At 44.5% G+C, this 14,995-nt stretch overlaps 1 protein-coding gene across 7 annotated transcripts in view; it reads right to left on the minus strand.

The window, feature by feature from the left end:
• Window positions 1-4,558, minus strand: part of scn8ab (sodium channel, voltage gated, type VIII, alpha subunit b) — a 46,587-nt gene extending 42,029 nt beyond the window's left edge. For 6 of the 7 annotated variants that reach the window (XM_085273855.1, XM_085273854.1, XM_085273853.1 and 3 more), the window contains exons 1-2: window positions 4,392-4,557; window positions 699-1,036 (exon numbers count right to left, since the gene is read on the minus strand). In XM_085273855.1, coding sequence (XP_085129981.1) covers window positions 699-980 — 282 coding nt within the window. In that variant the 5' untranslated portion in view covers window positions 981-1,036; window positions 4,392-4,557. Of the gene's footprint in view, window positions 1-698; window positions 1,037-2,154; window positions 2,404-4,391 lie in introns of all 7 variants that reach the window. The other variant, XM_085273852.1, reaches the window with a different exon arrangement.
• Window positions 4,559-14,995: the final 10,437 nt, after the last annotated feature.

A 14,995-nucleotide genomic window follows, 5' to 3' on the forward strand; every position in this document is an offset into this window, starting at 1 on the left:
TAAACACAATCCAGTTAGATCGTTTTTTCTCCTCCGCCATCCTGACAGAGCACTTGTTATGTGGGAGTTTGCTTTGTCGTAACAGAATTCAGTTCACAATAGCACTGAAACATGAAGGCAAATTTGTCGTCCCCTCCAGCTGTTACATCATCTTTATTATGCATTAACACATATTATTAATCAACCCTGCAGAAACCCGAGACTAACCGCTGCCCAAGAACTGCATTCCACAGCAGCCCTGCAGTGTTGCACGAGCCAAATGTCCTTCTTCCTCAGCTTTGCTTTCATTGTACAAGTGTAGTAAAAAAAAACATATATGTAAACTCACAGATATTTTATATTATCAAAGCACACTCTAATGACTGCCTCGAAGCCCCAGTACCATGACTAAAAAATAGTTTTGAAAAGCACTTGATTGCCTCAAGGTCATCTTTGTTATCTCTAGCTCTGTGGTAACAATAATTTGATTTTTCTGCTTGAAGTGATATGAGATCTAAATTTGTTGTTCATTTCAAATCACCTAATGTGTTAAGTTTACAGTGATGGCAGTTGCCCATCAGGGGGTTCAGGACAATGGTTTAATACTATTCAGAGAATTCAAGAGAGTTGGAATCCTTAAACTTGATTTAATATATGTAGTGTTTGTCTGGTAAGAAGAGGACATTTGTTTAGTGGAGTAAGGCTGTATAACAACTTACTTTCTGATTCAGGTAGAACGGGTCCAAATCCTCCAGTGGTGTGGCCACCATTCCATCAGGGATATCGCCGTAGATGAACGGCAGGCTCTTCCCAGCCTCCAGGTCACTGTTGGGCTTGGGCTCATTTTCGTCGGATGTGTCGCGGTGACTGCTGTCTGATCTTGGCTTGGGCGGCTTCTTGTTCTTCTCTTCTTTGATGCGTTTCTCGATATTAGCGAGTGACTCCGGGGTGAATTTCTTGAAGCTGTCAGGTCCTGGGGGTGCAAGAAGGGGTGCGGCCATGTTTTCATCCTGCAGCTATTTCCTCTTTATTTGTTTTCCATCCCAGACATCCAGCTCTGATAGGAAGACAACGATAAAGGGTGGAAGAGTGAGAACAGATACTCAACAAAGAGAAAAAGAGGGTTAAAAGACATAAAAAGTGCAAGCATCTAACCATCAGCCTTAATGACTGAGGCACACAGACAGCATTGAATTCCCTTTTGTTCTCACCTCTGTGACCCCAACTTTACATAACAAGGAGACGTGTCAAGTTTTCTCTTCTTGAGTTTATGCACTGTACGTCTGATAGCCTCTCCTTCAAAATATATCTGACATTAAATTCTGCATTTACTTTACATTTTATTTGCAGCTACACAGCGCCTAAAGTAGTGAAGAATAAAATGAAAAACCATAATGTGAAAGTGGTAGCTCTCACTAGAAGAGATATCCAACTCTGCAGCAGCGTATGTGCAGCTTTCAGCTATGGAAATGATAAACCCAGATATGGAAAAACTAAGCTATGGTGGAGTTCAAACAGCTCTTGCTGCTAGTAGAAATGTTAAGTGCACACAGGCAAATTCAGCCCTCTTCAGTGCAAAACAAACACACAAGCCAGAAAGCACCAGACATTTCTCATTTCAGTAAAGTCAGACATGAGAACACTGTCACCAAAAGAACTTAATAAACTTAATGCGAGTCAGGGTGGGGTTTCATCCATGATGATAATGTAAATATTCACTGTGCATGATGAGCTGGCTTTAAAATACATTTAGCTTGCCCATAAATCACAGTTTTTGTGATTCAGTGTGACAAATTCATCCACCTGACCCCTACTGTGATACACTTTACAAATGCCACATTCCTGGTATCCGACATCCTGTAACAACAGTTAAATGATTGATTAACTTTATTAATTACTGATTTATAATCGTTTAACATTCTTAGGCACAGAACCGTTTCACACAGTAATGCATAAATGATTTTATGAATTGGTCACTGTTATTTAGCCTCTCATACTCTGACTCATTGCTTAAAAGTAAGGTTATAATACTGTCTTCATGCACCCTGAATAGATAGATTTCAGTCCCCAGATGGCTGTGCATGCTCTATAATACACTGTATTAAACAGTCAAGTCAAAAATTCAAACATGAGTGTGTGCAAAACATTTAGGGGAACAATGGCAAGGTTACAGACCTGGGTATAAATCAAAAACGAACTCAAAAGCAATCCACAGGCAGAGAGAGATCCGGCAACCCGGTATCTGAGTATATGTTGGAAAAAAAGAAGGGGAACGAAGTCCGATTTAAGTAACCCAACCACGGCACAACCTCCAAGTCTCCTTCCACCAACGCTACATCAATTGATCCGTCAAGGTGATTCAAACCAGGATGCAATAGCATGACCAGCAGTTCGTGTGCACTCACAGGTAAAGCTGGGACAAATCTAAAAAAAAAAAAAAAAAAAAAAAAACAGGCAGTAAAACTGCTCGAAATTTTGCAGATGTCGTTTTTATGATTTCCAGCAAAACTTAAAGGATAACATGAAAAACATTTTTAAAAAGTGCAAAAATAGGACTTTTTCTCGAATTAAAAGCGCCGCTCGGGTCACTCTTACATAATTTGCAGTGAATGCTACCGCACACAGCCGGAGCTAAATTCCGCAGAGCCAACCCGGTCTCGGTTTGATTAAAATCCGCTCAAAGTGAAAATAAGGAATGGATGATAGAAAAGCCCCAAAACTCCGAGAGCCTCAGTTGCCTCCCATTGAAAAAGAGCCGTGACGCTGCGCCCTCTGCGCATAGGAAAGGCATCCAGGCGCACAGCGGCCGCACTCCCGGTGAAGAAAAGAGAAGCTTTTGATTCGGCTCTCTCTCTCTCTCTGATGATGACCTGACATGTGATGAAGCTATCAGGACACCGCGGAGACAACTGTGCTCCAGAGTAGGAGGCGTACGGGGCTCTTGCATCAGAGTCACATGGATCGGACAGAACTTCATCCTTCATTTCCTGCAGCGAAGTCTAAACGTTGCCAGCCTCTAAATGCCATCAAAACGAAAGCGTTGCTGAGAAAATAAGCTGCTTGCCAAATATGAAAGGGGGCTCAAGTAACCCCCTCATATCATATACGGGGATGACAGAGCTGACTCTATTTCAGGTAGGCCCGAAGTTTTGATGTCCTGAGTGGGAATTTGATGAGTTGATTATTCATCTGAACCCGTTTGTCCTCAGAGAACAGACGAGGAAAGAGAAACAATTATTACAGAGCTCTTCCCTTCAGGGAGCTGTGCGGTAAAACTGAACACAAATCAAGCACACATCTTCCTATTTCTTAGAGAACTTCTACCCTTTGTGGGATTAAGACCACCCACTCCCTCTTTAATATTCTACGTCTTGCCATGAAAGTGGCCTGGTGATGCTGATATGTAGCCTGTGCAGTCCAGGGTAAAGTCCACTGTTACTGAGGCGCGCCGTTGTTCTATAGGGCCATAGCCTAAAATACTGCAGTGTGGTTTACTGCTGCTATATGGGCTCTGACTCTAGTAGGTCAGTTAAATGCACAAGCTACATCCCGAATACTCATTTCTGGACCGACAAAAACACACACGAAGTCAGCACAACCCAGTTCGCCCAACAGAAAGTGAAATTGGGCTTTTTGCAGAAAATAAACGAAACTAAAATGGCCTTAATGTTACAGCTTAGCCACCGCACCCGTATCTATAGACCTCGGAGATCTATAGACTCCTTGTGATGCAGGTTTACAGAGTACCACCACCGCGGGAAATACTGCACGAAAAGACTAGAAAGGGGTGTCGTGGTCCCCTTTGAGGACTGCCAAACTACAGACGCACCTACCTCTTCCTGCAATACAGTCTCCAAAGAGACTGAAAGAGGGAGGGGGGTACAGAGGTGGAGTGTGGGGGTGGCAGAGGAGGGGGTAAAACTATCAGTTAGCCTAGAAAATAATGGCACAAAGCTGGAAATGCTGGGAGGATGATTTTTTGCCAGGGGCGCATTATTCGCGTAGCCATTGAGAGCACACACCATAGTTGCTGTAGCCACTGACAGAAGTTTGACATGATCTCACTTATATGCGTAGGCTGTGTTTTACATCCCGACACACTGAAATGTCATAGCCTATTATCCAGCGGCGGGCCAACTCCCTTAACAACCTCCCGTCTCCCCTTTTTCTACCACGTCGCATTTCGATGGCTGTTTTTCATTCCATAAATCACATCTTGGCTACTTCTGCCTGCCGCCCCGCTTACATATTAGTCCACGTACTGGCAAGGAGCCCTCCACAGACGCTGGGAAAAGATGCTGAGAGAGGGACCGCTCTGCGGCACTGGGATGCAGTCAGTCGACAAAGTAAGACCGAGATCCATCCCGTGACGTGAAATAAAAGACAAAGCAGAAAAAATAAGGTCTACTTACTTTTTCTCGCATTAACAGAAATCCAGACAGCTGTCACCGAACTGCAGATGTGAGAAAGAGCCGGGAGTAAATGCGGCTGTCGCCATATTGTTGCTGCTATCTTCCTTCCCAGTGCGTGCGGCTACCCTGCATAATTGATGACTCTCAGCAAATTGTTGGGGAGTGTCGGTAAATGCCTCTGGTTTCAATAACGGACGAGAGACCGCAGCGTCGTAAGGAAATGTATTTTTTATTTATTTTTTATTTATTTATTTTATTTAAAAAAAAAAGGACAGTGTACGCTACTCGTGTAAGATAACTCGTTCGTGTTCTGGTTAGGATTTGTAAGCAGTTAGCAAAATACCTTAATCTTTAATTTTTGCAAATTAATAAACCAAACCAAAAAACAAATAATTTGTTTAATATTACTTTAATGCTTAGATTGCATAGAATTTGCATTCAATACAACTGATTTGTAGAATTAAGTTTAACACGAAATTTGTCACACCTTGTGTCATAAATAAGCAGATACAAAACCAGAATTGCTATTTTTTTTATAAGTTCCTTTCTGGAAAAGCACAGCATCACTGTAAATACAGTCATGTGAGAAAGAAAGTTTGAGTCTGTGCAGTCCTGTGAAGAACTAAGTACATCCCATGATTAAGGAACTTGTAACATTGGGGTGACAGGATGAAGCATGCAATACAGTTGAAAGAAGACAAAATATAAGGTATATACCAGCAGTGGTATATAATAGCCCTGCTCCAAAATGTTGGGTTGTTTTGTAATATGTTGTAATATGTAAGTAAAGATAGAATGCAGTGCTCTGAAAATCTCATAAATCCACATTTTGTTCATATCAGAACAGAGAAAATACACCACGTGTTTAAACTGAAACATTTTAACATTTCATGAGAAATATTACCTCAGCTCAATATTAGCTTGGAATTTGATGGCAGCATTTGCATCTAATTATTCTAACTGGAAAAGCACAGCATCACTGTAAATACAGTCACGTGAAAAAAAAGTTTGAGTCTGTGCAGTGGCAACTGCTGGCAACTGCTCAGTAACATGATTTGGTAAATAAAAGAGCATCTTAGCATGTTAAAGATGAGCACAACTGTCTACAAATTGTGGAGCAATTTAAGAATAATCTTCTTCAAACATTGTGAACATTTTGAATATCTTATCGTCTATAACACATAATATTGACAAAAGATTCCGAGAATCTGGAGAAATCTCCTTGCACAAAAACACAAGGCCAAAAATCAATATTGGATGCCCATAATCTCCAGGCCCTCAGACAGTACAAGAAGGCATGATCCTGCCATTGAAATCACTGCACAGCCTCAAGAACACATCCAGAAATCACTGTGACCACAGTTTGCTGTCTCATCCACAAATGCAGGCTAAAGCTTCACCGTGTAAGGAAGAAACCATAAGTGAACATGACACAGAAATGCCATAATTTTCTCTGGACCAAAGCTAATTTAAAAAGGACTGATGTGAGGTGTAAAACTGTTCCTTGGTAAGACAAATCAAAACTTGAAAATCTCCTTTGGAGAAACTGAAGACGAGAGAGGAGAGAAGAGAGGAGGACTATCCAGTTTGTTGTCAGCATTAAGTTCGAAAAGCCTGAATCTCTGATAGTATGAAAGTGCTTTAGTGCCTTTGGAATTGGCATCTTTCAAATGTGGAAAGGTGCCATCAATGCAGACAGGTATATGCAGGTTTTAGAGCAACATATGCTCCCTCCCAGATGTTGCGTTTTACATGCAAGATCTTGCATATTTCAGCAAGGCAATGCTAAATCACATAATGCAGCTATTGCAACAGCATGGCTTTGTAATAGGAGAGTCCGGGTGATGAATTGGCCTGCCTGCAGCGCAGACCTTTCACCAACTGAAAACATCTGGTGTGTCATGAAATTGAATATACAACAAAGAAGAACCAGGACTGTTGAGCAGATGAAATCCTTTATCAGATAAGAATTGGACAACATTCTGTAAAGTGAGTGCTGATAATGCATAGTTTGTTGACCAGAGGGCAGCTTGCCTGTTGGCAATGTGTGTTTGAAATGCCACAAACACAACGATCAGTTGATCCAAGCAGAGTTGGGCAGAGAATAACTATAAAACAAGTTTATTCTTAAACTCTCTCTCTCTCCATATATATATATATATATATATATATACAGCAGGGTGCAAGATGCTAGCAGGCAAGGCATACATGGAACGCCATAACCAAGTGGCCGGCATAGTGTACAGGAACATCTGTGCCGAGTATAACCTGGAAGTCCCGAGGTCAAAATGGGAGATGCCCCCAAGGGTGGTGGAGAATGACCGAGCTAAGATCCTGTGGGACTTCCAGATACAGACGGACAAAATGGTGGTGGCTAACCAACCGGACATAGTGGTGGTAGACAAACAGAAGAAGACGGCCGTAGTGATCGATGTAGCGGTTCCGAATGACAGCAATATCAGGAAGAAGGAACACGAGAAGCTGGAGAAATACCAAGGGCTCAGAGAAGAGCTCGAGAGGATGTGGAGGGTGAAGGTAACGGTGGTCCCCGTGGTAATCGGAGCACTAGGTGCGGTGACTCCCAAGCTAGGCGAGTGGCTCCAGCAGATCCCGGGAATAACATCGGAGATCTCTGTCCAGAAGAGCGCAGTCCTGGGAACAGCTAAGATACTGCGCAGGACCCTCAAGCTCCCAGGCCTCTGGTAGAGGACCCGAGCTTGAAGGATAAACCGCCCGCAGGGGCGTGCTGGGTGTTTTATATACATATATTTTTTTATATATATATTTTTATATATATATATATATATAGATATTTAAAAAAAAAACCTGGACCCTGGTCAGGGAGGTCGCTGTGGTCTGCCCTCAGATCCTCTAGCCACTGAGCATTGCCGTTATGGGTTGCATCTGTTAGATTTGTATTGTTGATTGTCATTTATGCTTAGAAATATTTACTTATATATGCTTAGAGTTTTGTAATTAGTTGTAGATTGGTAGAGGTTTTGATCCTTGATAGTCTGCAAACTTTGTGTGTATTAGACAGCACTTTGGGAGCATGAGAGGTCATACCGTGTCTTATTATTTTATGGTAGGATTAACGTAGTTGCGTCTGTTCTAGTCTAAGTGCTCTTTGTTTAGATGAACTGCAGGACTTCCTCACCGTGTTATCTAGGATGAACCATCTAGGGTGAGGGGGAGGCTACCCTCTTCCTGACCAAGGATGTTTGACCCTTTGATCAGCAGTCCACACACACACACACACACACACACACACACACACACACACACACACACACACACACACACACACAGGCAAGGTACTCTTTGTGTATGTAGACGTCATATGTTAATGAACTTATGCATATTCATGTAACCTCAATAAAAGGACAGTGATACGGGAGAACGGACGAGACCAACTGGAGTTAAGCGGTTGTCCGGTTCTCTCCCGTGCACGAGTAACATGAAGAACTTTGCCTACTTGTGTCTTGCTTAGCAGTGTAATTATATTGTCTTAACGTTCCAGCGAATAGGTTTATGCTACAAACCTAACAGCATCCTTCTCCCATATGCTCTTCCAGTATTGCTCCGTCTCCAGCCTTGGTGGTGCTGTTCTCTTATTGTTCCCTTGCCACTGAGAGTACACCTTTGCTGGTTCTGTGGAGAACAGCTGGTTTATTCTCCTGCCTTCTATCTCTCTGGTGTACCTCCTCAAGCGGCTGGCCAAGGCTGTGAGTCTTTGCTTGGCAGTTTCCAAGGCCTCAGGTATGGACAGCTTGCTGTATTTCTTAGGCACCTTATTTGTCGCACCTTTCTGCAACTCCGTTAGTTGGCTAACCTCCCTCCGTGCTACTTTGATCTTGCCCTCTAGCCTCCTTCTCCATGGAGGGTACTGCCCCTTGTGGCTGTTCAACTTGTAGCCAAGCATCTCACTGATCACTGCTGCCGTATTGTAGATCAGCTTGTTAGTGTCGGTAATCGTGGTTGTAGGTATTGCCCGTAGTGCTGCATTAACATCATCTAGCAGACCTTCTGAGGGTACTTCACGTAATCTTGGTAACCGGCTACGGGGGATCCAGGTTTCAAGCTTGGCCATGATCCTATTTTTCAGGTCAGTTCCTCTCGCACTCAACGATCCTTCTCCTATCGCACTTGGGGCTATGTACCCAATCTCGGGTGGGGGTGATGATATCTCCCCCCTGACCTGGCGTCCTGACTCCTCCTTGCCATAGCATTTGTGTTGTACCTCGTCAATCTCTAGCTGTGAGAGCAGTCCTTTCTTTCGAATGTTGGAACACTGAGCTACTAGTTGTTTCGCCGTCATTGTGGATGTTGGGTATCGAAGAATCCATAGGTCCCTCATCCTATTCATGTAGCCCCTTCCACCGGGGTTACTTGCGTAGTAGCATTCCAACAACGCCCTGTTTTCGTCCCTTGCCCACCGATGCCTTCTTGTTCCAGTAGCCCACTTTTCGTCAGGGTGCCCTGGTTCCTCATCACCTGACGCGGACCTTGTTGATCCGGGCGACGTCCGAGCCGGCATGCCTTCATATTTATCTGTCTCGCTCATGTCTGCGGTAGGCTTGCTTCTCTGAGCCCTTGGTATTTCTCCAGCTTCTCGTGTTCCTTCTTCCTGACATTGCTGTCATATATATATATATATATAACACCCAGCACGCCCCTGCGGGCGGTTTATCCTTCAAGCTCGGGTCCTCTACCAGAGGCCTGGGAGCTTGAGGGTCCTGCGCAGTATCTTAGCTGTTCCCAGGACTGCGCTCTTCTGGACAGAGATCTCCGATGTTATTCCCGGGATCTGCTGGAGCCACTCGCCTAGCTTGGGAGTCACCGCACCTAGTGCTCCGATTACCACGGGGACCACCATTACCTTCACCCTCCACATCCTCTCGAGCTCTTCTCTGAGCCCTTGGTATTTCTCCAGCTTCTCGTGTTCCTTCTTCCTGATATTGCTGTCATTCGGAACCGCTACATCGATCACTACGGCCGTCTTCTTCGCCGCTGGAAGTCCCACAGGATCTTAGCTCGGTCATTCTCCACCACCCTTGGGGGCATCTCCCATTTTGACCTCGGGACTTCCAGGTTATACTCGGCACAGATGTTCCTGTACACTATGCCGGCCACTTGGTTATGGCGTTCCATGTATGCCTTGCCTGCTAGCATCTTGCACCCTGCTGTTATGTGCTGGATTGTCTCTGGGGCATCTTTACACAGCCTGCACCTGGGGTCTTGCCTGGTGTGATAGACCCCAGCCTCTATGGATCTTGTACTCAGAGCTTGTTCTTGTGCTGCCATGATTAGTGCCTCTGTGCTGTCTTTCAGTCCAGCTTTGTCCAGCCACTGGTAGGATTTCTGGATATCAGCCACCTCCTCTATCTGCCGGTGGTACATACCGTGCAGGGGCCTGTCCTTCCATGATGGTTCCTCGTTTCCCTCCTCTTTCTTGGGTTTCTGCTGCCTGAGGTATTCACTGAGCACTCGGTCAGTTGGGGCCATCTTCCCAATGTATTCTTGGATGTTCCTTGTCTCATCCTGGACTGTGGTGCTGACACTCACCAGTCCCCGGCCCCCTTCCTTCCGCTTAGCGTACAGCCTCAGGGTGCTGGACTTGGGGTGAAACCCTCCATGCATGGCAAGGAGCTTTCTTGTCTTTATGTCAGTGGCTTCTATCTCCTCCTTTGGCCAGCCTATTACCCCAGCAGGGTACCTGATCACGGGCAGGGCGTACGTGTTGATGGCCCGGATCTTGTTCTTACCATTCAGCTGACTCCTCAGGACTTGCCTGACCCTCTGCAGGTACTTGGTGGTTGCAGCCTTTCTAGCGGCCTCTTCATGGTTCCCATTTGCCTGCGGGATCCCCAAGTACTTGTAACTGTCCTCTATGTCTGCAATGTTGCCTTCTGGTAGTTCAATCCCCTCAGTTCTGACTACCTTCCCTCTCTTTGATACCATCCGACTACACTTCTCCAGTCCGAACGACATTCCAATGTCATTGCTGTATAGCCTGGTAGTGTGGATCAGTGAATCGATGTCTCGTTCACTCTTGGCATACAGCTTGATGTCATCCATGTACAGGAGGTGGCTGACAACTGCTCCGTTCCGTAGTCGGTATCCGTAGCCAGTCTTGTTAATGATCTCACTGAGGGGGTTCAGGCCTATGCACAACAGCAGTGGGGACAGAGCATCTCCTTGGTAGATCCCGCACTTGATGGTGACTTGTGCTATGGGCTTGGAGTTGGCCTCTAGTGTTGTACGCCATATCCCCATTGAGTTCCTGATGAAGGCTCTTAGGGTCCCATTAATCTTGTACAATTCTAGGCATTCCAGTATCCAGCTGTGGGGCATTGAGTCATAGGCCTTCTTGTAATCAATCCAGGCAGTGCACAGGTTGGTCAGTCTGGTCTTGCAGTCTCGGCTGATTGTTCTGTCTACCAGTAGCTGGTGTTTTGCACCTCTGGTATTCTTGCCAATTCCTTTCTGTGTCCCGCTCATGTATTGACCCATGTGCCTGTTCATCTTAGCCGATATGATGCCTGACAGGAGCTTCCATGTAGTACTGAGGCAGGTTATTGGTCTGTAGTTGGAGGGGACCGGTCCCTTCTTGGGGTCCTTGGGGATCAGGACCGTCCGGCCTTCAGTTAGCCATTCCGGGTGTGTCTCGTTAACTAGCAGCTGGTTCATTTGTGCTGCCAGACGCTCGTGGAGTGCAGTCAGCTTCTTTAGCCAGTAGGCGTGAACCATGTCGGGTCCTGGTGCTGTCCAACTCTTCATACTGGAGACCCTTTCTTGGATATCTGCCACTGTGATGGTTACTGGACCCTGTTCAGGGAGGTCGCTGTGGTCTGCCCTCAGATCCTCTAGCCACTGAGCATTGCCGTTATGGGTTGCATCCTTCCCCCATATGCTCTTCCAGTATTGCTCCGTCTCCAGCCTTGGTGGTGCTGTTCTCTTATTGTTCCCTTGCCACTGAGAGTACACCTTTGCTGGTTCTGTGGATATATATATATATATATATATATATATACATATATATATATATATGGAGAAATACCAAGGGCTCAGAGAAGAGCTCGAGAGGATGTGGAGGGTGAAGGTAACGGTGGTCCCCGTGGTGATCGGAACACTAGGTGCGGTGACTCCCAAGCTAGGCGAGTGGCTCCAGCAGATCCCGGGAATAACATCGGAGATCTCTGTCCAGAAGAGCGCAGTCCTGGGAACAGCTAAGATACTGCGCAGGACCCTCAAGCTCCCAGGCCTCTGGTAGAGGACCCGAGCTTGAAGGATAAACCGCCCGCAGGGGCGTGCTGGGTGTAAAAAAAAAAAAAAAGTATATATACACATATATATATATATATATATATATATATATATATATATATATATATATATATATATATATATAGTGGGGCAAAAAAGTATTTAGTCAGCCACCGATTGTGCAAGTTCCCCCACCTAAAATGATGACAGAGGTCAGTAATTTGCACCAGAGGTACACTTCAACTGTGAGAGACAGAATGTGAAAAAAAAAATCCATGAATTCACATGGTAGGATTTGTAAAGAATTTATTCGTAAATTAGGGTGGAAAATAAGTATTTGTGTGTGTGTGTGTGTGTGTGTGTGTGTGTGTGTGTGTGTGTGTGTGTGTGATTCTCACACATATAATGTGTACAACATAAACAGACTAGCATCAATCTTGTTACAGCTGTTCAAAACTGGAACAACCACCTCCGAGCTAACAGCTTTAAAGCTCAACTTTCTATTGGATGTAATCATTTCAAAATTCTATGTGCACAGTTATCTGATGGAGAACCTCAACGAAGCTCCCAAACCTTGTAACAAGCAGTAAAATTAACTGTAAACCATGCTGTTTAGAGTTCCAAGAATTGTTTCAAGACTTGATTAATTTAAAACACTGGGTTTGAGCTTTTGGAGCCCCATAGCAGGCTAACCAAAAATCACCAGCACTGTGAAATAAATTTGATGATTAAGGTTTTACTTAAACACAATAATACACTGTTTTGTTTATGAAATTGTCAAAAATGACTGGAAATTGTGCAATTTATGTTAAATATAGAAAACAGACTTACTGTCTTTACTGCACATGGACCTCACATGGTTAAGTGTGCCGTCATTCCCCTATGAGACTTTTTTTTTTTTTAAACACACAACCCTGTAGATTACAAAATTCTTACCTGTAACTTGCTTTCAGCCACAAATGTTTTGCAATATGTTGTCTATATTCCTCACCCTTCAAATCACAGTGTTGGGGGAGTTTATGAAGGAAGAGTCGTGAGCTAACAATGTCTCCATCTAGTGGAGCATTAAAGAACTGCAGTTTAATGTCTATTGGAAATAAGTGAGCCATTTAAAAAACTCTAAGCATGGGATATAGATGTCCCGAGTAAATTATTTGTATAGTGTACTGTAGACGAGACAGAGACATCCACCAGATTGTCTTAGAAGCTCTTCTCAAGTTACATGTGAACAGCAACACATTCTGCTACCAGAATGTATAAAACTCCAAACATGGAGTTTTATACATGTCTTCACTTGCTGAAAAACTGGATGAATAATAAAAACATCCGCAAATACGGGCAGCACGGTGGCACGGTGGTTAGCACTGTTGCCGCACAGCAAGAAGGTCCTGAGTTCAATTCCACCATCAGGCCGGGATCTTTCTGTGTGGAGTTTGCATGTTCTCCCCGTGTTTGCGTGGGTTCCCTCCGGGTACTCCGGCTTCCTCCCACTGTCCAAAGACATGCAGCTTGTGGGGATAGGTTAACTGGATAATCCAAATTGTCACTAGGTGTGAATGTGCGAGTGAATGAGAGTGCGAATGGTTGTCTGTCCCTGTGTGTTGGCCCTGCGACAGACTGGCGACCAGTACAGGGTGTACCCCGCCTCTCGCCCTATGACAGCTGGGATAGGCTCCAGTGCCCCCCGTGACCCTGAAAAGGATAAGCGGAAGCGAATGGATGGATGGATCCGCAAATACACCATCTGTGCTGTTCCCCAAAATAATCACATTATTAATAACAAATTAAATTAAAGCTGCAAGCAGCGTTATGAGGGCCCTCGCACCCCCGGCGCGTCGGGCCACGCCCAACACCTGAAACCAGCACCTCCGATCTGATGTCACATTGATGGAATTCATGCATTTAACATCCAGCTAACATTTCATCTCATTCAATCATGATTATAGTCCTCCCACTAGGTGGTGCTCTAACCATTACTGACAAATGGCATATCAAACATTTCCGAGCTCGACTCTCATCACACCTGCGACCTTTGGGAGAGATTGGACATTGTGTTTTTGAGTGACAGCAGATTACTGCTTTTTGGCGAGTGATTGAAACTCCACATGTCGCCATGACCACCCCGTTTCCCTGAACGTAAAAAGCTTCGCAATTCAACATCAAAAAGGTCTTTAGATTCCACGCACTGGAGAATTGTTCAATCTGATGAAATCCCTTGGAGGAGTTCGTCAAAGTATGAGGCCTGAAAAGAGGGGAAAATGTCGATAAAATTACACATTAATTTTAAAATGGCTGACTTCCTGTTGGATTTGGGATATTGCTCCAAGATAATTTTTTGTACATCTTGATATCTTCCATAAGCTTACCAGGTTTCAGACTCATAGATAAAACACAGAGCAGGGGCTGATGTTTTGACATTTTTTAGGGGGCACTGTGGAGCCATTTTACCATTTTCCTTAAAAATGATCACATAACAAGAAAGCCTTCATCACATTGGAGGTGTGTGCCAAATTTCAAGACTTTTTAAACTTTCCAAGCCCCTCAAAAGCAACTTTATTTTTCATGGTGAACCGCGTTGCCACCAGGGTGCGCTGTTCAGTTTAAAGTCACAATTTTCGCACTGAAGCATCATGAAGGACTGATGGTGATATTCACCACTTTTGAGGTGGCCATGATGAACCTGTGAAAATCAGTACAACAAAATTAAAGCCATGATATTTCCTGTTGCCACTAGGTGGCGCTCTGCATATTCCTGACAATGGGCACATCAATCTGTTCAGGGCGGGTCTGACATCATGCCTGTGAAGTCTGGTACTGATCAAACTGGATTTAAGTGAGTTATACTAATTTGTTTCTTCATGGCGAGACATCAAAGTTCGCCATGCTGCTGGGGTCACACCCTTTCGCGAAAAGTCACAGTTTTCACTGTAACCCAAGACCAACTCCTTAAGGCTTTCCTGGAGAAATTTGAGGCTGCAGATGTCACCCATCACAATACCGTACCCCAAAGTGTAAAACATGACATTTCCTGTTCCCACTAGGTGGCGCTGTCCCTGATGTCAAATATGGAGCCTTATCATATGTGTGCTCTTTGGTCCAAATCGGACAATGTATGACAGAATGAGAGGCAATAAGATTTTCATGTCGAGTCATCGAAATTCGCCGTGGCGCCACGGCCTCACCGTATCCCGAAAACTCCAAAGCTCCGCAATTTAACATGGCCCAGGTGTGTAGTTGACACTGACCAAAAATGAAGCTTATACAACCAAATCCCAAGGAGGAGTTCGCAAAAGTTCGAGGCATGGAAATAGCAAAATTAGTGCTAAAATGTCACCTTC

This window comes from Mchenga conophoros, linkage group LG5 (genome assembly GCF_057382185.1).
Source record: "Mchenga conophoros isolate Kocher_MC1m ecotype Shallow Benthic linkage group LG5, M_conophoros_male_GT1.1, whole genome shotgun sequence".
Lineage (NCBI taxonomy): Eukaryota > Metazoa > Chordata > Actinopteri > Cichliformes > Cichlidae > Mchenga > Mchenga conophoros.